Source organism: Propithecus coquereli, unplaced genomic scaffold (assembly GCF_000956105.1).
Source record: "Propithecus coquereli isolate 6110/MARCELLA unplaced genomic scaffold, Pcoq_1.0 Scaffold27, whole genome shotgun sequence".
Lineage (NCBI taxonomy): Eukaryota > Metazoa > Chordata > Mammalia > Primates > Indriidae > Propithecus > Propithecus coquereli.
The window spans coordinates 2,899,599-2,924,817 of record NW_012148285.1 but is presented as its reverse complement, the minus strand read 5'-3'; the positions used below and the strand labels follow the sequence as shown (position 1 = coordinate 2,924,817).

At 46.8% G+C, this 25,219-nt stretch overlaps 1 protein-coding gene across 2 annotated transcripts in view; it reads right to left on the bottom strand.

Annotated features, from left to right (window-relative positions):
• Nucleotides 1-902: 902 nt before the first annotated feature.
• HMOX2 (heme oxygenase 2) overlaps nucleotides 903-25,219 on the bottom strand; it is a 26,145-nt gene continuing 1,828 nt past the window's right edge. For both annotated transcript variants that reach the window (XM_012647731.1, XM_012647733.1), the window contains exons 2-6: nucleotides 5,046-5,172; nucleotides 3,210-3,327; nucleotides 2,336-2,827; nucleotides 1,262-1,388; nucleotides 903-1,173 (exon numbers count right to left, since the gene is read on the bottom strand). In XM_012647731.1, coding sequence (XP_012503185.1) covers nucleotides 1,049-1,173; nucleotides 1,262-1,388; nucleotides 2,336-2,827; nucleotides 3,210-3,327; nucleotides 5,046-5,131 — 948 coding nt within the window. In that variant the 5' untranslated portion in view covers nucleotides 5,132-5,172 and the 3' untranslated portion in view covers nucleotides 903-1,048. The remainder of the gene's footprint in view (nucleotides 1,174-1,261; nucleotides 1,389-2,335; nucleotides 2,828-3,209; nucleotides 3,328-5,045; nucleotides 5,173-25,219) is intronic.

The following is a 25,219-nucleotide window of genomic DNA, read 5'->3' as shown; positions in this document are numbered from 1 at the left end:
GGCTGAGGCTGACCGTCTGAAGGTCAACAGGGCACAGTGTGGGCCCTTGGGTTCTGGGCCAGCTCTGGCCTTGGCCCTCCCTGAGCCTGCTAACTTAACTGAGCTGTGAAGGTGGAAGTCTTGTTGGTAGTTTAAAAAGTTTCCCTACCTCTTAACCCTTGTTTGAATAAAACTTTTGCAGGTAATAGATTCCTATTAATAAAAATATGTTAAGTTCACATTTCTATTTCAGACAATGAATTATTTAAATACAAGTGTATTTAAGTAGGAAACCTCCAGGGTCTTTCTGACTAAAAAATCATAGACCAGAAGACAGAGTGACTCTGCCCTGGAGACGAGGGTACTGGAGGTGACCAGCAGTGCTGGGTAACACGTGATGGCACAAGGACCTCCACTCCCCACACACAAACGCACCCTTGCTTCACAGGGACTCTACTCCCCACTGGAGAGGACACCTGACCCACCCTGTGCCAGGAAGAGGGAAGGAGACAGCTTGCGGAGTCCACTTTATTGACTGCTGTAGCATTTACACAGGTCAGAGGAGACGAGCCATGGCTGAGCAAGCCTCTTGGGCTTCTGGGTGGGAGGGGGAGCGCCTGGCTTCTGCCCACCCCACCCCTAGAGAGGACCAGAAGTTGAGCAGCAGCATCTGGAAAGGCCCCCCTCCCACAGCCGCAGCCCGGCCGTACTGGCCACTCACCCCTGCAGGGGAAGCTGGCCGCTCAAGTTCTGCAGAACAGAGGCAGGGAGGGCACGAGCCTGGGGCTCAGACATGTGGCACCCAGGGAAGAGCTGGTGTAGAAGCCCAGGCCCGCCCTGCCACGCTGCACTAGCTGCTCCCTGGGCGACAGCCTGTGCCCAGTGAGCATCCGGCCCATTGAGAGGATGCTGTCAGGCAGAAGCTCTAGCGTCTGGCTTTTATTGGTTGCCTGTCTCAAACCCAGCGTTTTAAAAAAGTCACCTGAGGTGGTAGTTTAGTCAGGGGTCGAAATGGTGGTGGGCCAGTGGTCACTTGGGAGGAGGGTGCCAGCACGGCGTCATGGGTCCTTCACATGTACCAGGCCAAGAGTCCAGCAGCCAGGGCCACGCCGGCAGCCAGAAGGAACTGGAGGCTGGGCTTCCTTAGCACAGCCATGGCTGTCCAGAAGGGGCAGCTGCTGCCCTCCAGGGCACCTGCAGGGCAGCACCCATAGGAGACATGGCATCAGTGGGGGCCACTGACTGCCCGCCCCAGGTGGGGAGCTCGGACACACAGACCTACCTTTGTCTTGTTGAGCAGTGTAGTAGGGGCACTTCCGCACGTCTCCTTTCCCATCATGCACGGGGAGCCCGTCCTCCAAGGTCTTTCTGGCAAGCGCAGAGCCAGCCTGGTCCAGTTCGTTGAATATCTGCAGGAGCAGGGGATCGACTGAGCCACATCCCTGCAGTGTGTCCACACTGCTTCCAGAGCAGAATCTCTGTCCCGCGAGCTGAGCAGCTGCGCTTGCTCAGGAGTGCAGCTAGCAAAGCGAGCAGCCCAGCGTGGTGGCTGCGCTGCCTGGCATGTCTCCTGAGCACAAACTTTGGGGAGGTGGGGCCCCCCTGTGCTGCTAGCACCCCAACAAAGCTGCCAGCTGTGGTGGGTGTCCCTTGGGAACTGACCTGACATGTACCCCATGCCTGGCCTTCTCTGAGAGAGCTCAAGCCACTGAAACCACCAGGACACAGGAGAGGGCACAAGTATATCCCCATTTCTAGCTGCTAGTTATTTTTTTAGCAAGAAACAATAGAAAAATAGGATTATGGGAGAATGAGGCCCCAGCACGGCAGACCCATCCTGAGTGGCCCCAGGAGGCCTCAACGGAGGGCTGACAGGGTCTGTGCTCAGCTTGGCACTTCACCTGCCCATGGCCACTTTCCCTGGGGATCTGGGGACAGGATCAGTCTCCCCAGGCTCAGCCCCATCTAGAAGCTATTTGTAAATAGTTATTCTCCTTATTCTCTTTGGTAAAACTGGCTCTCCCTGAACTTACCAAGCAGAGCTGCTCAGAGCTAAAAAGGAGGAAATTATCCACTCCTCAAGACCAGCGTCCTGTGGTGAGGAAGGACACAGCTCCATTCACCCAGACCCCTCACCCTTCCCCAAAACACTACCCGTGGCATCTCTCAGACCAGGCCTTCCGTGCTGGGACCCATCCACTGGGTCTGTACCCTGTGGTGGTCAGTCTGCTTCCTTCAGCTTTCTCCCAGCACACTGCGGCCCATCTGTCCTAACACCACAGACACCCTCCTGGGCAGCTCTGGGTTTGCTCCCACTGTCAAAGGTTCCCTTTGTGGCCCAGGCACCCGGCAGTACCTGTATGTTGTACTGGAAGGCCTTGATGGCCTCTTCCACGATCCTCTCTTTGGTCTTCAAGTTGAGGTCCAGGGCGTTCATCCTGGCCCGGTAGAACTGCTTGAACTGCTGGGCATTGTCCACGTTCTCGAACAGGTAGAACTGGGTCCCTTCCCCTGTGCTGGGGAGTTTCAGGGCTCGCTGAGCCACCTTCTTCAGCACCTGGCCCCCCGAGAGGTCCCCCATGTAGCGTGTGTACGCATGGGCCACCAGCAGCTCTGGCTCGTGCTGCCCTATGTAGTGGATCCGCTCCACGTACTTTTGGGCGGCCTCAGAGCACTGCACCCGCTCCTCCCAGTTGTCACCAAAGAAATACTGCATGTCCTTGGTCAGCGCCTCCTTCCGGTGCAGCTCCGTGGGGAAGTACAAGGGGGCAAAGCCTGGGTGGTCCTTGTTGCGGTCCATTTCCTCCTCGAGGGCCGAATACGTGAAGTACAGTGCAGTGGTGGCCAGCTGTGGGGCGACGGGGGAGGCTGTGGGAAAGGGCCGCGGGCACGGCGGCAGCACCCGAGCGGCTGGGCACAGAGGCTCAAGCAGTCCCCTGAGACCTAATCCTATGCTGGTTTTGTACAGTGAATTATTTCACACACCCAGGAAGCTTTACATTTAAAGGAATGACGTGGTGAATTCTTTCCAACAGGAATACTTCTGCTTCCTTTACGTCACTACGTTTGTTTAAGCCGTGAGAGCCACAGCTTAACGTCAAGAAAGAATGGAGTGGTGGGAAAAAGCCAGCTTCTCCCTCAGAGTGGCTCCAGGGGCGCCTTTCTCATGGGCCCCCAGCCCCACATGAAAGTCTGGAACCCAACCTCATCCATGACCAAGGGGCACAAACCTTAAATAGCTCCTTCTTAATGTTGCCCTTCAAGAAGTCCTTGACAAACTGGGTGTTTTCTGCCTGGTCATGTGCTTCCTTGGTCCCTTCCTTCAGGAGCTCGGAGAGGTCAGCCATTCTGTGGAGACGGGATGTACGTGCATGTGCGTGTGAGAGAGAATCGGCCCTTCCCAGCTCCCGAGTGAGGACCACAGGATGAAAGACGAAGTCCAGACCCCAGGGTGACCACATGCTGGACTGCAGGCAGGGCTGCTTAGACCCGTCACTCAACACAAATGGCAGAGCCTTGTCAGGGAACGCAGGGCAATCACACATGGCAGTCTGCCCCGATGACTCAGGAGACAAGGGATGACTGTGGCCGCTGCCTCAAAAGTATCCTTATCTGTGTGTCTGTGTCTGCTGGGAACCAGGCAAATGAATGATGCTTTGCTTCTGTGGCCACCTGATGGCCACAGAAACACACATCTTTAATCTGCCAGTGTTTGCAGGTTTTCCCAGGGAACAGTTTGCCTCTGGGAACGTGTCCTCCTGGAATCCACACACCTCTGTAAAGGGCTGTGACGGTGGCTCTCCTGGGGTGGCCCTGCTGCCCTCCTCCCACCTTGAACCCACAGCCTCTTCAGGGCTACATGTGGCTAGGCGTAGGAGAATGAGAAGAAGTCAATGAGAGGCTGGGGCCAGGACCTTGGGTTTGGGCTGCTTAACAAGATTACACAGGATAGGCCAGGCGCAGTGGCTCACACCTGTAATCCTAGCACTCTGGGACACCAAGGTGGGAGGATCGCTTGAGCTCAGTTCGAGACCAGCCTAAGCAAGAGTGAGACCCCGTCTTTACCAAAAAGAAAAAGGAAAAAAAAAAGAAAATGTGTGATCCTGGCCAGCTCGGTGGCTCATGCCTGTAATCCCAGCACTTTGGGAGGCTGAGGCAGGAGGATTGCCTGAGGCCAGGAATTTGAGACCAGCCTGGACAACATAGTGAGACACCATGTCTATAAAAAATAGAAAAATTAGCCAGAGAGGGTGGCGTATGCCTGTAGTCCCAGCTGTTCAGGAGGCTGAGGCAGGAGGATCATGTAAGCCCAGGAGTTCAAGGCTGCAGTGAGCTATGATTGTACCACCGCACTCCAGCCTGGGTGACAAAGTAAGACACTGTCTCAAAAAAAAAAGTAAACATGATCCTAAAAGTGGCGGCTCCTCGGCAGGGGCTCACATGTCCACATGATCCATCTACTAGAGCAAGAAAAACTGGGCCCTCTCATGTTCCAACATCTGCTGGCTTCTTTAGATTAGCTCGTATCACCCATGTGCCAAGAGTCAGTTTATTACCAGCAGTTGTTTCACAGAGCTTTGCCAGTGACAGCGCTGTGTGAGAGGCTAAGAACAATGCACAACAGGGCCCAGCAGTTTGAGGTTTGGAGTGAACTGGTCCTACACAGTAGAAAAAAGCCTGCCCTAGAGTTAGAGTTCCTCCCGCATTTTAAGTGGTAGAAGACACTGTGAAAAGAAGACAGCTTGTCCCTGATTACCCTTTCTCAGCCTAGATGAAAAACTTAGGTTTTTGAGAGGAAAAAAGGAGAAGTACTACCATCAAATCCTATCACTCGTACTCCCAGCAGCACCTGCCTGCCTCCTTGGCTAAGATAACGGAATAGAACAAATGGGGACAGTGCTGAGCAGCCGGGGCTGTACACGGTCCCCGCTGTGCTAACCAGGCAGCCGGGGTCCACAGCTCATGGCCCATGACTGCTCCCAGCGCCAGTAGCAAGGAAACCAGGTGTGCTGAGCACGGCAGGCACCACCCCACCTGGCTCAATGCAGCCAGCACCCACTGCTCACCTGGTGTGGTTTTCCTTTTCCGAGGTCCTAGAGTTCTTTTTCTCTGACTCGTCTACCCCCTCTGAGGTCTCCACTTCCACTGACATTGTTGCGAAGGGCAGTACTTGCTGCTCTCGCTCCTCTCGTCCTGTAGAGACACAAGGAGCTGGTAAAGGGGCACCCAGAGCAGTCACCTCCCCCAAATCCCTGCAGGTTCTGCTCTCTGAGCCAATGTAACCAAGGTGACACCCACACACCCCAGGATTGCTTTCCTTAAAAATAAAGCTTTGCAACTACTGGGACCACATCGGAATATGGACACTGTTATTGACACTGAGCTTGCTGGTTTTTAAATAACTATACTGTGATTATGTAAGAGAATGTCCTTGCTCCTAAGAAAGACAGAAGTAAAGAGGCACACTGTCTGCAGCTCACTGTCAAATGGTCCAGAGAAGCGTGTGCGTATGTGTACACACGCAGGTGGGGGACACTCGCAAGTAAGAAAGCAGATGAGGCCAGGTGAGGTGGCTCACGCCTGTAATCCTAGCACTCTGGGAGGCCGAGGCAGGCGGATTGCTTGAGGTCAGGAGTTGGGGACCAGCCTGAGCAAGAGCGAGACCCCGTCTCTACTAAAAATAGAAAAATTAGCCGGGCATGGTGGCGCATGCCTGTACTCCCAGCTACTTGGGCGGCTGAGGCAGGAGGATCGCTTGAGCCCAGGAGTTTGAGGTTGCTGTGAGCTAGGCTGATGCCACGGCACTCTAGCCTGGGCAACAGAGTGAGACTGTTTTGGGGGGTAAAAAAAAAAAAGCATATGAGACAAAATGCTAGCAGTTAGTGAATCTGGGTAAAAGAGGTACAAGAATTCCTTGTACTATTCTTACAATTTCCTGTATGCTTGAAATTGTATCGAAATAAAAAGTTACCAAAAATATTAAACAAAATAAAGCTTAAAAAAAAAAACCCAAAGCAGTAGCGGCAGCAGCAGCAGCAGCAGCAGCTCTGAGCTTGGAAAGCAACACACACATTCCACATCACACACGCTGCCCGTGAGAGGCCAGGCCTTTTGCAGAGAGGCCAGGCCTTTTGCAGAGAGGAGTGCCAGCAGGGCACCAGCTGGAACCTAGTTAAGCCAGGCCGTTCTCAGCAGCTCCCCTGTAGAGTACAGCAGCTCAAAGGCACCTTGACAAGCCTGCATCCGCTGCACAAGTCACCAAACGAGCAGACTGTCCCCAGGCCACCCAGGACTCTGCTGGGCTGAAGAAAATAAGTTGGCCAATCAATTCCCACTGCCTGCTGCAAGGGCTGAGCCTTCGTCAGCCAGGGAAATACAGTCCCGTAACACGACAAACTCATATCCATCCCTGGAGGCTTCTGCTCTGGCAGTGTAAGGGGCAGTCCATTTGGGGAATGTTCCAGATGAACAGCAGCACAGTAGCAACAACAACTAAGAAAGTAACTCACAAAGAGAACTATTGACAGGAAATCAGGCCAAACTGGGCCAAGGACAGAAACAGGTGTGGAGGGGGACAAAGAAATAAAAGAAACGGTCCTCAAAAGGCTAAAGAAGAAGAAAAAAACCAACCTCTACCTCCCCCCACAGGTTAACATATTGGCACATATCCTTCCCGTTTCCTCTAGATACCTAGTTACATTTTTTCTGTTATCTTTTGGGACATGGTTTACTGAGCAAGATCTTTCTGAACCTTCTCTCACCTTTAGATTTAACATCTGTACACTGGGATTAATTTCAGGAAGTGAAAGGAGAACAGATAGCACGATGCCTGCCACATGGTAAGCACTGAATAAATGTTAGATAACGATTGTACTTGTATTTTGACTGAGGCTTAATGATGTCTGAGAACGCTCAGAAAATAGAATATTCAGAAAATGGAACCTTCTCCTGGCTCCAAATCAGACATACTCTCCTCTGCAGTAACGCTGATGAACTGCACAGGACACAGCAGTCCAGAAGCACGGGACAGCAGGCAGTCATCACATGGAGAGAACAGTACGCAGAGAGGCTTCTGGGGGAAGGACCCTCAAAAACAGACGGAATTTGAGGGGGGCTAGGGGGAGGACCTGTAGCTCAGGGGAACAATATGAACAAAGCCAGAAATGGATGGTCCACAGAGATGGCATAACACGCCCAGCTGTGCATCCTCTTACCCAGGGGCCAGGGCAGGCTCTGCCAGCTCCGGAATAAGCCCCAGGGGGGCCTTCTAATGGCTTGTCCACACTGACCTTGATTTATAGACATCACAAGGAACGGCTATGCTCCACACCCTCGGGGACCTGAGAGCCAAGACTGGTCTCTGGCTGCTCAGTTCTCAGGCAGCAGAGAAGAGGGTGCTGGGAGGGGAGTGCTGGGCTGCCCAGAGGGAGGGGTACAGTAAAGGGTCCCAGAGCCTCTAGACAGGTGGTCGGAGCCCATGCTGAGGACACGCCCCAGGCACCCGAGGACTGTAGACCCCCTGATGCTTACAGGTGAAGTAAGGCAAAGACAAGGACAAGTGTGATCTCCTGCACAGGTTACCCACTGTGGTCACTTAGGTAAGCTTCCTGCCGTTCGCACCTAACTATTATGCTGCACAACAGTGAGTGTGTATGTAATTAAATCTGATCATTAACTGCAAGCTCTGGGAGTATAGTCTTGCTTAAGCAACAAAGTCTTTTCCTTCCCTTAAAAATACAAAAAGGGGGCCGGGCGCGGTGGCTCACGCCTGTAATCCTAGCTCTCTGGGAGGCAGAGGCGGGCGGATTGTTTGAGCTCAGGAATTCGAAACCACCCTGAGCAAGAGCGAGACCCCGTCTCTACTAAAATTAGAAAGAAATTAACTGGACAACTAAAAATATATAGAAAAAATTAGCCGGGCATGGTGGCGCATGCCTGTAGTCCCAGCTACTCGGGAGGCTGAGGCAGGAGGATCACTTGAGCCCAGGAGTTTGAGGTTGCTGTGAGCTAGGATGACGCCACGGCACTCACTCTAGGGGAACCGAGTGAGACTCTGTCTCAAAAAAAAAAAATACAAAAAGGGGCCTGGAGCGGTAGTTCACATCTGTAATCCCAGCACTTTGAGAGGCTGAGGTGGGAGGATCAATCACTTGAGGTCAGGAGTTAAAGACCAACCTAAGCAACATAGCAAGATCCTGTTGCTAAAAAAAAAAATAGAAAAATTAGCCAAGTGTGGTAATACCTGTAGTCCCAGCTGCTCGGGTGATGAGAAAGGAGGATTACTTCAGCCAGGAGTTTGAGGTTGCAGTGAGCTATGGTGACACCACTATACTCTAGAGCCTGGGCAACAGAGGGAGACCCTGTCTCAAAAAAAAAAAAAAAAAATACTGGGCAGGGTGGCTCACACCTGTAATCCTAGCACTCTGGGAGGCTGAGGTGGGAGGATTGCTTGAGGGTCAGGAGTTCGAGACCAGCCTGAACAAGAGCGAGACCCGCCCCCATCTCTACTAAATACAGAAAAAATTAGCTGGGCAACTAAAAATAGGAAAAAAAAAAAAATAGCTGGGCATGGTGGTCCGCGCCTATAGTCCCAGCTACTCGGGAAGCTGAGGCAGGAGGATTGCCTGAGCCCAGGAGTTTGAGGTTGCCATGGCACCACAGCATGGGCAACAGAGCGAGACGCTGTCTAAAAAAAAAAAAAGAAAGAAAGAAAAAGAAAAAAAAAACAAAGGGAAAGGGAAAGCTGGCTTCTACTGGTCCCACTTTGGCATTTTCTTAGCAGCACTTCATTTGTGCCATCTCTCTCCTCAGGCGCACCCTCTTCAACCTCACTTCTGCCTGCCAGCCCCCCAGTCCTTCCTCCCAGCCCATGACAGGCGAACTCTGGGCCACGCTGTCTTTTCCACTGCTGTAGCCTTCAGGGCATGGAAAATGCTAGATTCTCAATAAATACTTGTTGAGTAAAAACATTCAAAGCAAAAAAAAAAAAAAAAAAAACGGGGGGAAGAAAAGGAAGGAAGGAAAAGATTTCATGCATACCACTAACAATATGCGATTTAAAAAAATAGCAAAAATAATTTGCTGTTCACTACTTCTACGGTTTTCTAAAGTCAAAACTTGTTGCACCAATTTGACTAAGAAGGAAAGGGCAAGAATACTGAGCCCTCAAGGCGGCTGAAGGAACCATCCGTGTGAAGCTGGGGGTGGAGGGGACGAATGCTCCTAGGAAAGCTCAGCACATTCAAGCCACCCAGGCTGGTGCCGGGGAGGCGGCCTGTGTCCACCTCTGCAGCCTAGTCACTGTTCTTCAAGGGAATAGCCGTGTAGTGTGGCACTCAGAGGCACCTTGCAATGGCAGAAACAATTCTTCTCTTGGAAAAGCTCCACGTCCAAACTTAGTCTGGCTGACCTCTACACTTGAATGCTGTTTTCTTTTCAGGAACTACTGATAACCCTAGAAAACTGGGGGCCGAGTCATAAACGTAGAGCCTTTCTGGACTTTAACTTCTCACATCGACAAGAAGCTGCCCCGCAAAGGAAAAAAAAAAGATCCTAAAAGATTCCACTCTGAGAAATACACTTTGAGAAATATTAATAGTAATCTGTACCAAAATAATAAAGAGCCATACTATGCCATTAGGGAAAAATCACATGGCTTAACAACAAAGGGTAGGACTGCTCAAACGACAGTGAACAATGGAATCCTGGCACAGCCGGGACAAGCTGATAAGCTGCATTCACACATGGAAAAGTCTACACATACTTACTTAAAAAAAAAAAAAAAAAAAAAGGACCCAAAACACTGACTACAACTGTGTGCAGAAGTATGTAAGTTTACGGACAATGACAGGAGGGGAATTTGGAGAGCTGTAAATACTTGGTTTTTGTTGTAAATACTTGGTTTTGTTGTTAACTGGCTGCTGCTTTATTATATAAAGTGACTTCAATTCTCTTGGAAAGAAAAGGGGAAGAGGAGAAAAGAAGAGGAAGGGAAGGGAAAAAAGAAACCAAGCAAACCAGTGAAGATCCCACACTGCACTAAGCAGTCAACAGGAAGTCCCTGGGCCCTCTTTACTTTGCTATCAGTATACAAATTCCAGAAAGGTCAATCTGCCCTCTCTCTTTCCCATTTCCAAAAAACTGTGACCCTGTTTATAAAATCTACCTCTACTACTCCATAATTCCCATACTCGAGCTGTTCACCTACGAGCTACTGGTTTTCATTCCGACACCTGACCTGACAGAGGCAGTATCAACGTTCCTATCACAGTTACTTCCAGCAAAAGAGGTTCCTTTAGACTCGCCCAGCAGACCCAGAACACTCATCTCAAAGCTTTTGCTCCTGGTAAATTGCAGGTTGAAGGCACCAGGGCTTCTGAAATAACAGATGTGTTCCAAAATGTTAAATCCTCTGTGGACACTCAAGTCCAACAATTTTAGGTCACGTAGCACAGTGCACTGCTGCCAGATGTAAACATAATCTAAAGACTTCGTTATGTGATTCATCTCCCATCTCGTGATCCAAAAAGGAACAATAAAGACTTCTTCTTCTTTTCTCTGGAGAAACTGCAACTGAAGGAAGGGGGCAGCTCACTGAGCCCAGCCAGCGCTGAGAGGAAGGAATGGCAAGGTGACCTGCTCCCTGGAATGAGAACAATTCTGCAAGCCTCCACTTACTGGAATAGTGACACTTGACAGTGATCAGCTCCTGCATCTCCTGCAATGCCACGACATAAGCCAGTGTTGTTATCCCACACGCACAGGGATGCTAAGTGGCTGCTCAGAGACTCTGCACCCTACTCCCCTGACGTTCCCTCCCTGCCGAATGCCTTGCGGCTGCGCATCAGAATTCCCACCATCATCCTGGGTGGGGTCCCCTGCCTGCTTCCTAGAAGGCTCTTAGAGGTCAGCATTCGCTCCTGTCATCTTGTTTCCCCAGTTAAACCAGAAGCTTCCTACAAGACAGATCAAGATTCCCTCAGACTCTCAGTGTATCAGGGTCCAATATCACTTACAGCTCAGCACCCAGGGAGCCTCCAACCAGAGTTACAGCTGTTGCAATGCGCAGAGGAGCACCTACTGACAAAGCCAGCTACCTGAAGGTTTCTGTGTGTGTGTGTAACAAGAAAATAACAGTTAACTTCTAAATACCAAGTAATACAAATTTTTAATTGGGTAATGTGTCCCTAAATTAACTGGTATGGCTGGGTGCAGAGGCTCACACCTCTAATCCTAGCACTTTGGGAGGCTGAGACAGGAGGATCCCTTGAGCCCAGGAGTTCAAGGCTATAGTGAGCTATGATCATGCCACTGTAGTCCAGCCTGGGTGACAGAGTGAGACCCTGTCTCTAAGACAAAATAACAATAATAAATTAACTGGTATGAAATCTGGTTCAATCTTTCTTCAGATCTGACTCAACTGTTTTTTTTGAAATTTTATTTTAAATTGACAAATAATTGTATATATTTATGGGATACAATGTGATGTGTTGATACACTGGGGAATAATCAAATTTCACGTACTTATCATTTCCTTGAACAAAGAACATTTAAAATCGACTCTTTTAGCAATTTTGAAATATATATTATTAACTGTAATCACTATACTGCACAATGAATCACCAGACTTTATTGCTCCTGTCTAACTGAAATTTTGTAAACTTTGACCAACATTCCCCTTTCCACGTCCACCTCTCTGCTCCCTCAGCCTCTGGTAACCACCATTCCATACTCTACTTCTACGAGTTCAACGTTTTTAGATTCCACATATAAGTGAGATGTGGTATTTGGCCTATTTCACTTAACATAATGTCCACTAGATTCATCCATGTTGTCACAAATGACAGAATTTCCTTCTTTTTTAAGGCTGGATATTCCATTGTGCATACATAGCACATTTTTAAAATCTATTCATCCACTGATGGCTTCTCAAGTGTGCTGTGTAGACCAAGTGAGCTAATGGGTATGAAGGTGTTTCATGGAATGTAACGCTGCCTCAAATGCTAATCTCTTACTGAGAAAGGTGCTGGTGAGAATAAGCAGCTGGGGGACTGTGAAACCCAGAGGAAGAATGTAAAATCCCACAAATTCACAGGTAATTCTGGGCAGGTCACACCTGAGGACTTCTGACTCAGACCTCATTCGCTGGCAGTGTCAGAAAATGGGAACATCTGTTCTTTCCAAGGTGAGACATGTGACCACCGCAGGCTAGAATATCCACACTGCAGATGCCGGAGGCTGGCTGAGCTGGAAGTTGGGGGCAGCAGAGAGGGCTAAATCAGCTCTAACCCAACAAGGCACCAGAAAACAGAGGACCAGAAAACAGAGGACTCTCAACACCGTGAGGAAACCACATCATCTAGGTCAACAGCTTCTGAATTTACAGAATAAATGGCCTGAGGTCTCTTCTGAACCCTGGTGCTGCCACTCTTCAGGAAATGTTATACATAAGCCTCCCCCTTTCCATTTCAATCACTGGGGAAATTCAATCCCACAGTTCACTGAATGGATGAGTAACTACTACCTCTTGATAAAGAGCAAGTTCAGACAGCGGATCCTGCAACAGTGGAGACTCTGGGGACACAAAACACTTGAGTCAGATTTATTAAACATGCACTTGCACATTTGGGCAAGAAGCAAGGAGAAAGCAAAACAACTGCCAACTAGTCTAAAGGCACTAACTAGCCTCATAGTAACCTCAGAAACTGACATCAGTTCAGGAAGTCCAAGACTTGTCATGCAGGCTTTCTTAATTGGGGAGGGTGAGTGCACGGATCTCCAGCCACGTTGAAATACAACTGAGCAAGCAGTCCAAGCAGACTCCAAGGACGAAACCTGAAACACTGAAAAGAGCTCAGAGAAGGGGCCTGGAAGTGACTGTTACTGGTGCAATGATAGGTCTTTGTAAAGAGCCTTCCTACTACAAATGAACTAAACATAAGACTCGCTCCTGTTCCCTGACTGCCACTTCAATTTATGTGAGAAGAATGGGCCTCTGGATTGAAAAAATGAAAATTCCTCAAGCCCATAACAAGCACCTGGGGGTGGAGGGGTGGCGTGGAAGCCCTGGCTGAATTCTAAAATGGTTCTGGCTAGGTACAGTAGCTCATGCCTGTAGTCCTAGCTACTCAGGAGAGTGAAGTGGGAGGATGGATCAAGGCCAGGAGTTCAAGGCTGCAGTGACTTATGATTACATTACTGCACTTCAGCCTGGGCAACAGAGCAAGACCTCGCCTCTAAAAAGTAATCAATTAATTAAATGGCTTGGGTGGGTTTTTTTTTTTGTTTTTTTTTTTTAAAAAAAACCGTCCCCTTTTTGCCCCGGCTAGAGTGCCGTGGCGTCATCCTAGCTCACGGCAACCTCATAGTCCTGGGCTCAAATGATTCTCCTACTTCAGCCTCCCAAGTAGCTGGGACTACAGGCACGTGACATCACCACCAGCCTTTTATTTTTTGTAAAGACTGTGTTACTCAAGCATGTCTCAATCTCCTGGCCTCAAGCAATCCTCCCGCCTCAGCCTCCCAAAGTGCTGGGATTACAGACGTAAGCCACTGGACCCAGCCTTGGGTGGGATTTTTATAAGGAGGACAAAGCAGTCATCAGGCATCCCACTGGAATGGTTTTAACAGAGGAAATGCTGATGAAACCTTAGGTCATCCATCCCTAGGTTACCATTATGCAAAAATTATTCCAACTTTGAACAATTTTGAAAACGTGTCCTGTGTATAAGTAGTCAGTCATATTTCCTTTCACTCAGGCACAAAAACTGTGTCACCTGTAGCTTCAGCTTCTATCAGAGACAGTGACTAGCATTTGGGGGTAGAGGGAAAGAGAATGGGTGATTAAGATGCTTCTGCTGCATTGCCATTTTGGAAAACCTGGACGTGCCATCAGCTCCCAGGTGCTTTCCTCTCTACGAACAGATGGAAGCCTTAGAAGTCATTCTTGCCGAGGCGAAGGCCCTCAGATTCACCCATGAGAGGCTGGTGCACAGCACAGAGTACTGGACTACACTGCGTGTAGCCTGGACAACAAAGGAGGATCCAGGCTACAAGGCCTGGTACACGAGGCTAAGTTACTTTCAAGCAGTGTCCCATTGGCTATGAAGAAACTAAGATCAAGAGAATACTATGTCCAGGGTCACTCAGAGAGTTAACAGTCAAGTTGGGACTAAACCTGAGTTAGGCGATTCCCCCTGTGTCTCTAGCTAATCCTCATTGGGTCATGCATGTGAGATCAGTTTAGTGTCACCACAGACTACTAGCAACATGGAAACTGAGACTACAGCCTATGGAGGCACTCATAGCACACTACATTTCTGTGTGCAGCATAGAGGTTAAACTACAGCATGTGGTTTTAGTATGAAAAGTGAGCAATATCCTATCGTTTCAGAGCAATAAGTAAGGGCACAGGCCCATCTGACTATTTAGAAGCTGCTGCAGCCTGTCCCAAAACACTCACCTCGGCTCACTCAGATGACACAACAACCTGAGAAGACTGTTCCCTGGTGAGGTCTACTTTTGTTGACTAACAGTGCAGGCCAAAGCTGGTCCCAAAGGGGAGGATGGCATACCTCACCACTCGTCGCCTGAAGGGAGGCAGCCAGACCTGCTAGGCCTCGGTGGACAATGACACCAGAGGCTCCAGAGCATCCCTACACCAAGGGGAGGTCACAATAGGGTCTGCACATCTCTACAGCACCCATCACCATAGGAACTACAGAGAAATAGAGTATCTGGTTTCAAGAATCTGGAAGTGTGTCAACCATGTGTTGAGTATTTAAAATCTAAGCAGTCCTTTCTGCCTACTGAAAATATACTCTGCCTGGGAAATGGCAGTACAATGGATAGGAAGTATGTTAACATAAACTTCTTGTAAGATTAGAAACTCCACAGGAAAGGTTTGGTCAGTGGAACAAAGTGGCTCCTGCCTCTCCCTCTGGGTGTGTGAGGGATCTCACACGTCCCCACAGGCCTGCAGAGTTAGGTGTTACTCCCAGGCTTCTTCTCAGCGACTGCCCAGACTCTGGTGGGGGCTGGATGGCGGGGCGAGGAAAAGAAGCCCAGACCAAGAACCAATAACTCCACGTGGCTGGCTCATCCCACACAGGCTTGTGGCTGCGGTGGCAGGGGACTAGCCGCAGCAGCTACTGGACTCCTCAGAGCAGGAGGGTTGGCTTTCTCAGCCCTACCAGCCGGCCCTGCCTACGCCCAAGGAGTGGTAAGGGGAGCAGAGCAGTCAACTTGCTTCCATCTCACCCTCTGACTCCCTATCTTACTGAACAAGGCACCAGGAGTTCCTAAGAATGAGGGTCCTCAACTGTTTTCCTCCCTCAGTATACAGGACCTGATCTGCACACGAGCAACAAGGTCCCACAGGAGTAGCCAGGAGCTGGAGGGTGGAGAAAACGTATTGCAAGCAATGGGACATTCCCAGCAGTTAGCCATGACAGCAGCCCTCTCTTCTACCTTAAAAAGCCTTTCAGAATGAGAGCTGACTTACCCAATCAAGCTTATTTTTTTAAGACAAAGCATTCATAAACCCCCTTGTTAGTAACAAATTACTTGGAACACCTCATAACCACACTTAAGGGCAGAAAATCAAAGTGACACAGTGATTACTTAGCAAAATGACCTTAAACTAGCTTTCTAGGAAAGAATTCTAGATACTCCAGCTCAAGGAAGCCTTCCAGGATTGAAGGGGAAAGACAGCACACCACCATGCATACTCTGCCTAGATGTGCGCAGTTTCCACAGCCATGCTCTTCGCTCTCCTCACCAGGATGGAATTCCCGGGACAGGGCCTCCCGTCACAACAGTCGCTTGGCGGTAACTCAGTATCTGCATAAATGCCATGTGACTATTAATTTAGATACTAATTTAAGTATTTGTAGTAAGTATATATCCTATGACATGGAGACTAAATCCCTCCATCTAAAAGGTTCTAGAAGATGAGTTCAACAAGTCTAATAGCAGACATATGCAAAAAAGTCCTTTCTGCACAGCACAATACCAGTATGTTCATACGACACACAAGGAGTTGAGGCAGTGTACTGAACTGCGTGATGATCGCTAGAGCCTGACCCACGGTGGGCACCCAACAAATGTTAACTGAGGTGAGCCCAGCGACGAGAGAATCTACTGGCCACACAGGTGGAGAGGCAGCACCTGGCTGTGGTTAAGGCACAGGCTCTAGACAGGCACAACTGACAGCAAACCCTGGATCTACACATAACCAGTTGAGCGGACTTGAACCAGCTGCTTAATTTCTCAGAGTCTCTTTCTTTATCTGTAAAGGATAGTAATAACAATTCTGCAAGGTAGGGATGAGAATTAGATGAGATTAATGATTTATAAAACTGTGACATGTTATAAGATGTTGATTAGTAAACTAAAGAAAATGCCACTTAAATATAAAATTGACAAAGACTCCTATATACTTTCAAACAAGAAACAGAAATACCACTGTCTCCATGAAAAGCCCTACAGGCCACAGCAAGTCTACTGAGTTGAAGGCTCACCATGAAGAACCTACATTTTCATTCTAACAGCACTAGATACCAAGAAGGGAACAGAAAAATCTTGGAATATCTAGTGAAATACATTTTGCAAAAGACCTAAAGGAAGATGATCACCTTAGTCCAATTCCTCCAAGGAGACCCTGAACATGAGTTAGGTGAAGGACCCTCCATATTACCGAGAGTCAGGATGGGGGACAGGGCACACTTCTTGTTTTGTTTCTTTAGAGAAATTTATCAGTATAAACAAAGGTTTTGATAACTGAAAAATTTACTTGATCTTGTGACAAATCTCATCTACATTTTTATCTCATAACAACCAATCCCCAACCTAGTGTTTCTCAACTAGGGTCCAATTTGTTCCCCAGGGAACATCTGGAGACATGTTTAGTTGTCACAACTGGGGGATGGAAGTATACTACTGGCATCTAGTGGGTAGAGTTCAGGGGTGCTGCTCAATCAATATCCTACAGTGCACAGAGAGCACACACACCCCCTTCACTATCACAAACAATCCAGTCCAAAATGTCAAAAGTGCCAAAGTTCAGAAACTCTATTCCACCTCAGAAGCAGTGCTAAGGCAGTTCAAAAAAGGGCATGAATCTAAACCTCTCTCATCCGTTTATCAATTTACAGAGACAAGATGAGATTTGTTTCGGCACTATGTTTTAAACTGTTTGTCATGCCTTTGCCAAATATCCTTCACAGAGGTTTCTGGGAAAACTGAATGTCTACCAGAAAACAGAAGAGGCTGTTAGTAGGTGAGGCAACTCGGCACTGCCCACAGATGACAATGAAAAGGGTCAGTACCTTCCTGGGAACAGGCCCCATTTGGATCACTGGAGGCTAAACATCCAAAGCAAGCTTAGTAACAAAGCCAGGCAGGGGTGAACCCCTTGACAGAAATGTGTTTACTGACTTCTTTGTGAGATAGAACATGAAACTGGGAGAAATCTAATTATCATCAAAGCAGGTAAGGCTGTGGGCCGCCCCCATCCTGCTTCAGCCAGAAAAGCTTCCCTATTCCTTGCTATATTTCTTCCCCACCTTGCAAAAAAAACGTTGTGCCGTCTCTAAAAATAAAGTCTAAAAACCAATGTTAAGTGATGATACTGGCGGTCTGATATTACATTAAGAGCAACCTAAGTAATCCTTTTATGATCTATTATAGCATTTGATCCAGTTATAGTATTTATTTGTTTACATGTTTATTTTCCAGATGACAGTTCATTTATCTTTGTCTCCTATTCCCCAACATGGGGCACACATCGAATCAGGGTTTGTTGACTGAATGAATGACTTCCAGAATGTGAGGTATTCTCAAAATCGAGCAGACTGGGCATGGGGTGGCTTATGCCTATACTCTTAGCACTTTGGGAGGCCAAAGTGGGAGGACTGCTTGAGGCCAGGAGTTCGAGACCATCCTGAGGAACATAGTGAGACCCCATCTCTACTGACACTCCTGGATGTCTGCATCTGTGAAAAACTTCTGTATCCGCCGCAGTTGTCCTTAGAATCTGGATTTCACAACAGCAGCAGGGTCTCTTCATGTCTGTTCCCCTAGGGAAGGGGCCAATCACAAAACAGCAATAGCACACAGCTTCATAACAAGCCCACATCCCGTCTCTATGCACATTTTAGGGTAAATACACCAAGGCATTAGGTTATCATGATCACAAGGGGAAATGCTACAGTTATCACAATTTACTGAAAAGAAAAAAAATGCAAAAAAACCCCAGCAGTTTGCCACCGTAAAACTCAATAACTCCTGTTCCATCTTTTCCAATGAGGCAGTGCCCACGAACTAGGTGCATTAAAGTTGTTTAATTCCTGTAATTCCCAAGAGTTGCCCAGAACTAGTCAAACATTATTCCCATTAATCATTATCCAGAGGAAATTCAAGTAGTCCAGAACGTCAACTATTGACTGAGGACATGATTAGGCAACAAGGAATGAATAACTTTAGGAAAAAGCAGACAAAATGGGGAGTGTCCAATAGTTTATAGGCCAGAAAAGTCAGAGAAGCAGGCTCCCCAGTGCTGTGAGAGCTACACTCAAGCCTTTTTCAAACAAAACCCTACACCAAAGGCCAACATGTAAAGCAAGTAAATGGAGCTTCCATGGTTAAAGCGAGGAGTTGGGGAGAGGGAAGGCCAAAGGAGCTCAGGAGCTCAGCTCCTCCAGTTCCTTTAGGGCCCCTGAGCTTGGCCAAGTTTGCTCAGCTGTGGTGTAGGAGAGCAAGGACACTCAATTAAACAACCGGCCGCCATTTCCACTGCGTATGCTAAGTAACCAGCAGCCCTGGGCAGGGTCTTTTAGGCCTGTATGTCAAATGCAGCAGTGGGAAGCTGGTCCTGGATTAGCCACTGTTCCGGGACATGCCCAGGACTTTCAGGCTGCTGGGCCAGGGCTTCTCTTTCACACCTTGTTTCCAATAGTCTAACAGCTCCTTGAAAACTTCATGACCTTCCAAAAACCATGTGGATTCTGTGTCTTCAACTCATCCTATCCCCAATATTCATACTTAGCTCTAACCCTAAGTATGGACAGGTGGATACACTAACCAGCCACATGGGACTGTAGGGGTCCTGAGGGCAGACCTTGAGCCTTGAACACCTCTGCCTCACCCACACTAGCCAGTGAGGGTGCTGTGGCCTCGGGCAGTGCCCTATCTCCTAGGAACCAGATTAGATCACTGCCTACCCGTGGGAACATGCTGTCCTTTGGACATGAACTCATACAAGTCCCATGACAGTTGGTGTTTGGTGAAAGGCTGTTTGTTTACAAAGGAATATCCTAGGGTTTCTGTCTTTAATCTTCCACTCAAATACCTCCTCATCTGAAGACACAAAATCAGAAATGTACACTTCTGAAGATAGGAAGGAAGGGTATTTGTCAGAACAATCCTTGCCTTTTTTGGTTACAAATCTCTTTGATAATCAGATCAAGTCTTTGGATTCTCTCTCCAGGATGATCACTTATTAAAAAAAAATGCTGCCTGTGCCATTCCAGGGCCACCACATGCTCCCAAAGTTCATCTGTGGACCCAGCATTTCAGGTTAAGAATCCCTGTTCTAGAAGGAGTCTCTTTATGAATGACATTCTCTTTTTGTGGGTAATGTTTTTAGCAAGGCCCCTGAGTGGTCTAAGATGGATTTCCCCTTTCTTTGGTTTCTCCTTCCTTCTCTTCTCTTCCTACTCTGTCATTTACCTAACGCTGGTGGGTTTAGTGCAGGTTCTCCTAGCTTCTCCATTTCTCAGCTCTTTAACTTCCCCTGACCTCCCAAAACACTGAGTGTCAAAATGACAATCATAAACCTCATAAAGTATTTTTATTGTTTTGGGTCTTCCCAAGGTAACAGCCAACTCCTAGTGAACAAGGACTACGTTGGGTTTGTTGCTGTTTTTGCACATTCCCTCAGTGCCAATACTCTGTACACCTTAGAGGCTCAATACAGTACACTTGGCCCTCCGTATCTGTGGGTTTCACATCCATGAATTCAACCAACTTTGGATCAAAAATTCAGGAAAAAAATCTGCACCTGTACTACACATGTACAGACTTTTTTCCTTGACATTATTACCTAACCTATACAGTATAACAAAATTTACATGGCATTCACATTTTGTTATGTATTACAAATAATCTAGAAATGATTTAAAATATACAGGAAGATATGCATAGGTTATATGCAAATATTTAATACTACACCATATTCTATAAGGGACTCGAGCATCCGTGGATTTTGGTACGCTGAGGGGGTGCTAGAACCAATCCTCCACAGATACCCAGGGATGACTGCATACTTGCCAAATGGTCTGATACTACTGTTTCTTCATCCTTCTACCTTTAGGAATTTGCACTTGACTAGGCTGACTCCTTTAAAATTTGGGCATATGCATTAGTGTGATATTGTGATTTATAATAAATGACATATATACACATATATATTTGGTCTTTGCCCCCAGTTTCTGACACAGAGCTCCTAAGAACTTTGCAATTTCCCAAGTGACAGGAGCTCTGGCACAAAGCTCCTAAATCCTTTAGTATTTCCTGGGTAATAGGAGCATCTTTTGTTCTAATAAAGCAACTCTTGGTGGGCTCCTGGGGAACCAGGAGAACCAACCATGCAATTAGAGGGGGTGGAACTGAAAGAAGTTCCAACTCCATGTAACCTTTTGGGAGGGGAGAGGAGCTAAAGGTTGAGTTGATCACCGATGTAATCAATCATGCCTATGAAATGAAGCCTCCATAAAAACCCAAAGGACAGAGTTTGCATTAGCTTCTGGACAGCTGAACACCTGGCAGTTCCTTCCTTAACACGCAAAAGTTCCAGAGAGGGCACGAAGCTCTATGCTCCTTCCTGCTTGCCTCGCACTATGCGTCTCCCCTATCTCGCTGTTCACCTGTAACCTTTTAAATATCCTTTATAATAAATAGATAAATGTAATACGTTTCCCTGAGTCCTGTGAGCCACTCTAGCAAATCAATTGAACCTAAGGAGGGGGTCGTGAGAACCCTGATTTATAGCCGTAAGGTCAGAAGTGTAAGTGACAATCTACTACTTGAAGCTGGTATGTGAAGTGAGGGGTAGTCTGTGAGACTGAGCCCTCACCTGTGAGACCTGGCCCTATCTTCAGATAGATAGTGTTGGGATTTAATTGAATTAGGAGACAATCAGCTGGTATCCACTGGAGAAGTGTTTGGTTTGTGGGGAAACAACCCCCACACATCTGGTGTCAGTAATGTTGTGTTGAGTGACTGTGAAAGTGGAGCAGGAAAAACATTGTGTTTTTTTGGGTTTTTGGTTTTTTTTTTTGCCTATCTTAAATAACTGGAAAAGCCACATGCAAAGGCAGAAAAGCATAACCTACTAACAGCTAGTCACCCCACATTTTTCTCCTTTTGGGTCCGCTACTATGTCTTTTTATAAACACAAGTCTTAAAAAGCAGGACAAACATGACATTGAGCATAGACATTTGGAAATTTGGCAGAGACTGATACCCAAGCGTATAGTAGAGGAATGGAATGGTTTTTTAAAGTTATTTTCTAATTAGTGGGATACCTGCTATTACTAAGCAAAGAGAAGGCCTGACTATCCTTCCTATAGAAAAAGAAGGGAGTGAAGGTTTAATGTCTTCTAGACAGAAATGAGAGGATGGCCCAGGCCCCACTTCACTATGTTTGCTTTTTTTGTTTCTGTTTTGTTTGAGACAGAGTCTTGTTCTGTTGCCCAGGCAGCTGGAGTGCAGTGGCACCATCATAGCTCACTGTAGCCTCAAACTCCTGGGCTCAAGGTATCCTCCTTCCTCAGCCTCCTGAGTAGCTGGGACTACAGGCATGTGGCACTAAGCCTGGCTAGATTTTTCTATTTTGGGGGCAGGGTGCAAGGGGCGTCTCGCTCTTGCTAAGGCTGATCTCAAACTACTAAGCTCAAGCGATCCTCCACCTCGGCCTTCCAGAGTGCTAGGATTACAGGCGTGAGGCACCGTGCCTGGCCTATGTTTGGTTTTTCATCTTCCAATCGAACACTCTATCTAAACCTCTCTTGAAACCCACATTCAGTTTTGCTCTTTTTTTTTTTTTTTTTTTAAGACAGGGTCTTGCTCTGTTGTCTGGGCTAGAGTGCAATAACATTATAGCTCACTTCAACCTTAAACTCCGGGGCTCAAGGGATCCTCCTGCTTTAGTTTCCCAAGTAGCTGGGACTACAGGTGTGCATCATCATGCCCAGCTAATTTTTCTTATTTTTTATAGAGAAGAGGGCTTGCTATGTTGCTCAGGAGGGTCTTGAACTCCTGGCCTTGAGTGAACCTCCCACCTTGGCCTCCTGAAGTGCCAAGGTTATAGGTTTGACCACTGAACCTAGCCTGCTCATTGATTCTTCTCTGTCCTTCCCTCCTCCACACTGCTATGGAAATAGTTCCAGGTGACAACAGTTCCTCTGTAGCAGCACATGGGGTCTTGCCAGAGAGAACAGCAGATCAAGTATCTATGGAAGGGGATGCCTACACTTGGGCAGGTGACATTACATATCACCATCAACAAACACTTATCATGCTTATGGGCTCTGTGACTACGAAGAGGACTAAGATCTTGTTCTGGACTTCAAGTAACTTTCAACCTTGAGAGAGAGAGAGGTGGAAAAATAAAAAGATACACAACATAACAAGGCACACCATTCTATTATATAAATACTAATTGTGCAGTACATAAAACAGTGCTAAAGATAGAGCCTTACATTCTAGATTTTCCAGAACAATTCTTATTTCAAATATCCCATCCCACCAATTCCTTCACTACATCTGTATGCTCCGACCCTGGCATGTGTTTGGCATAAAAAATATGATCATCACAGTTACTTGTGAGGCAAGCCAGCCCACTAGATTAACTAAAATCAGGATGGCATCATGACACCAGATTGTTTGAATCATACTAGCACCTTCTTATAGCCCTAGTACAGCGCTTTAATAGTAGCCCCTCAAGTAATTGTGGGATTGAATACAAGACGCGGTGAAACCAGAGTCTTCTAAGAAAGTTCATCAGGAGAAAGGCAAGGGAGCTGAGAGTATTTAGAAAAAGTCAGGCATGCTGGGTATGAGACGCCAGTCTCTATTATGCCATTCTTCCCCACGGCCCTTATAAAGTTACTGAGAACTATGACAATAATTAGGCCTCCGATACTCCTGGGAAGGAAACAAATCTATTCATGTGATGAAAATTAATTTTTCCCCCACTTGGTTGGCCTCTGGCATACAACTGACAGCACAGCTATCACCATACAACAATCGCGTCTTTCTTCTTCTGCTGTCCCCTACCTCATGTATCCTGTTCACTTACCCCCCTATCTTTCTTGCCAATCCATTTCCTCCTCTCTCCAGCTTGTGCTTTAGACAAGAGGATCCCAAACAAGAATCACCCGGGAAACTCTAAAATCACAAAGTCCCAGTCCCAGTCCCCAACTTACTAAAAGGTTTGGAAAAAGAAAGGTTTGGAAACCCCTGTCTTAGATGATTAAGCAGCATTCAAAGGCATCCATGAAACTTAAAAAGACCTTTTTGCACCCTTCCTTTTGCTCTCCCTTTGCTGCAGCAATGGGTCTGGTCATCATCTGTGGCATATGTATCACACTCTGTAAACCTCTATCTTGCTTTTGCTCTACAATCCTATCTTTCGATCTTCAATAAACCTCATTTTCATGTTGGCCTTAAAAAGAAAAAAAGAAACTTAAAAAGAAAACCTCTGATGATCTTAACTGCCTTCATTGGTGGACTTCTTTTTTCTTTTTGGTAGAGACAGAGTCTCCTTATGTTGCCCAGGCTGGTCATGAACTTCTAGGCTTAAGTGATTCCCCTGCCTCAGACTCCCAAAGTGCTGGGATTACAGGCGTGAGCCACCATGCCCGGCCTATCAGTTGACTTAAAATGTGTAGTACAACGAAAGACAACATCTTATGATAAATAAGTGGAGTCCATAAGGAAAAGTAAAATACATAGTGACAACATTGGAGAGCAACTCAGTGGTCACCAAAGTGAAATTTCTTCCAGTATAAAAGACCTCTCTCTATAGGCTGGTCCGATGGTAGTAGGCTATCAGAACTTACTAACATTAGTGTCACTAAAGTTGGTATTCAACCCCCCACTGCTAAATTTGACTGGCTTTAAAAAAAAAAAAAAAAGACCTCTATATAAGCAGTTATATTAACTATTTCAATTAAAGATTCACTTCCCCCACCCCAACCCTTGTTGTTCACAGAATTAACTGGTAATGGCAGTGTTTCTCAACGGTACAAAAATATCCTGAGAAATCATTCAGATAACAACAAAAGACAGAGCTTTCATCATGTCTTTGCAAACACAAACCAAGTAGATATAATAGACTTAAAAAGCAGATAATCTTCACTGTGCTGTAAACAAAAAAGATGTGATCCAGACCTCTTAATTCTCCCATCAGTTATCAGAAAAAAAGACTGCGTTAAATGTCTATTTATAACTTCTTAATTAACTATGGCCAGTAATATAAAGAAGTAATTTATAGTTCCAGTTTTTCATCTCCTTTCTCTCCAAGGAGGTACAATTCTGAATTCTAAATAAATACCCCATTTTACAATTCCAATTTTCAAAAAAATTTTTCCCCTGGAGGAGTGATAATTCCAGTAAATTTTGGTGCAATCCTGATGCAAAGCCCAACTGTCCTATGAAGATAATCAGCTATTAAAAGGAAACCCCCCAAAAATGAAGGCAGCCGTGGCTGTCCAGTTTTGCAAGTTTTCAACAGACTTGATGAGGGGTGAGCTAAAGGCAATGAACACTTTACTTTTTGTAACTCATCTCGTTGGCACTGTCATTTCTAGAGTGTCTCATATTCTTGACTCTGGCACCTCAACAGTATCCCAACTTACGGGAAAGGAAAAAAGCAAAGGAAAAAAGGAAATCAAGTCAGACAATGAAGGAATCACAGGATTTCCCTCTTCATATCTCCAGATACATGAGGTCATTCAGTGGGCGTGGGAGTTCCCAATGCCCCACAAACTCCCACACCCTCACCAGTGTTCTGACCTAGGTACTGTATTTGAAAACGTTTTCCAATTTCACCAAGTTAACTTATAAATACCCTATTAAACTGTGAATTCCTGGCAAGCAGATTGTGTCTTCAGATATTTCTTTTTTTTTTTTGAGACAGAGTCTCGCTTTTGTTGCCCGGGCTAGAGTGAGTGCCGTG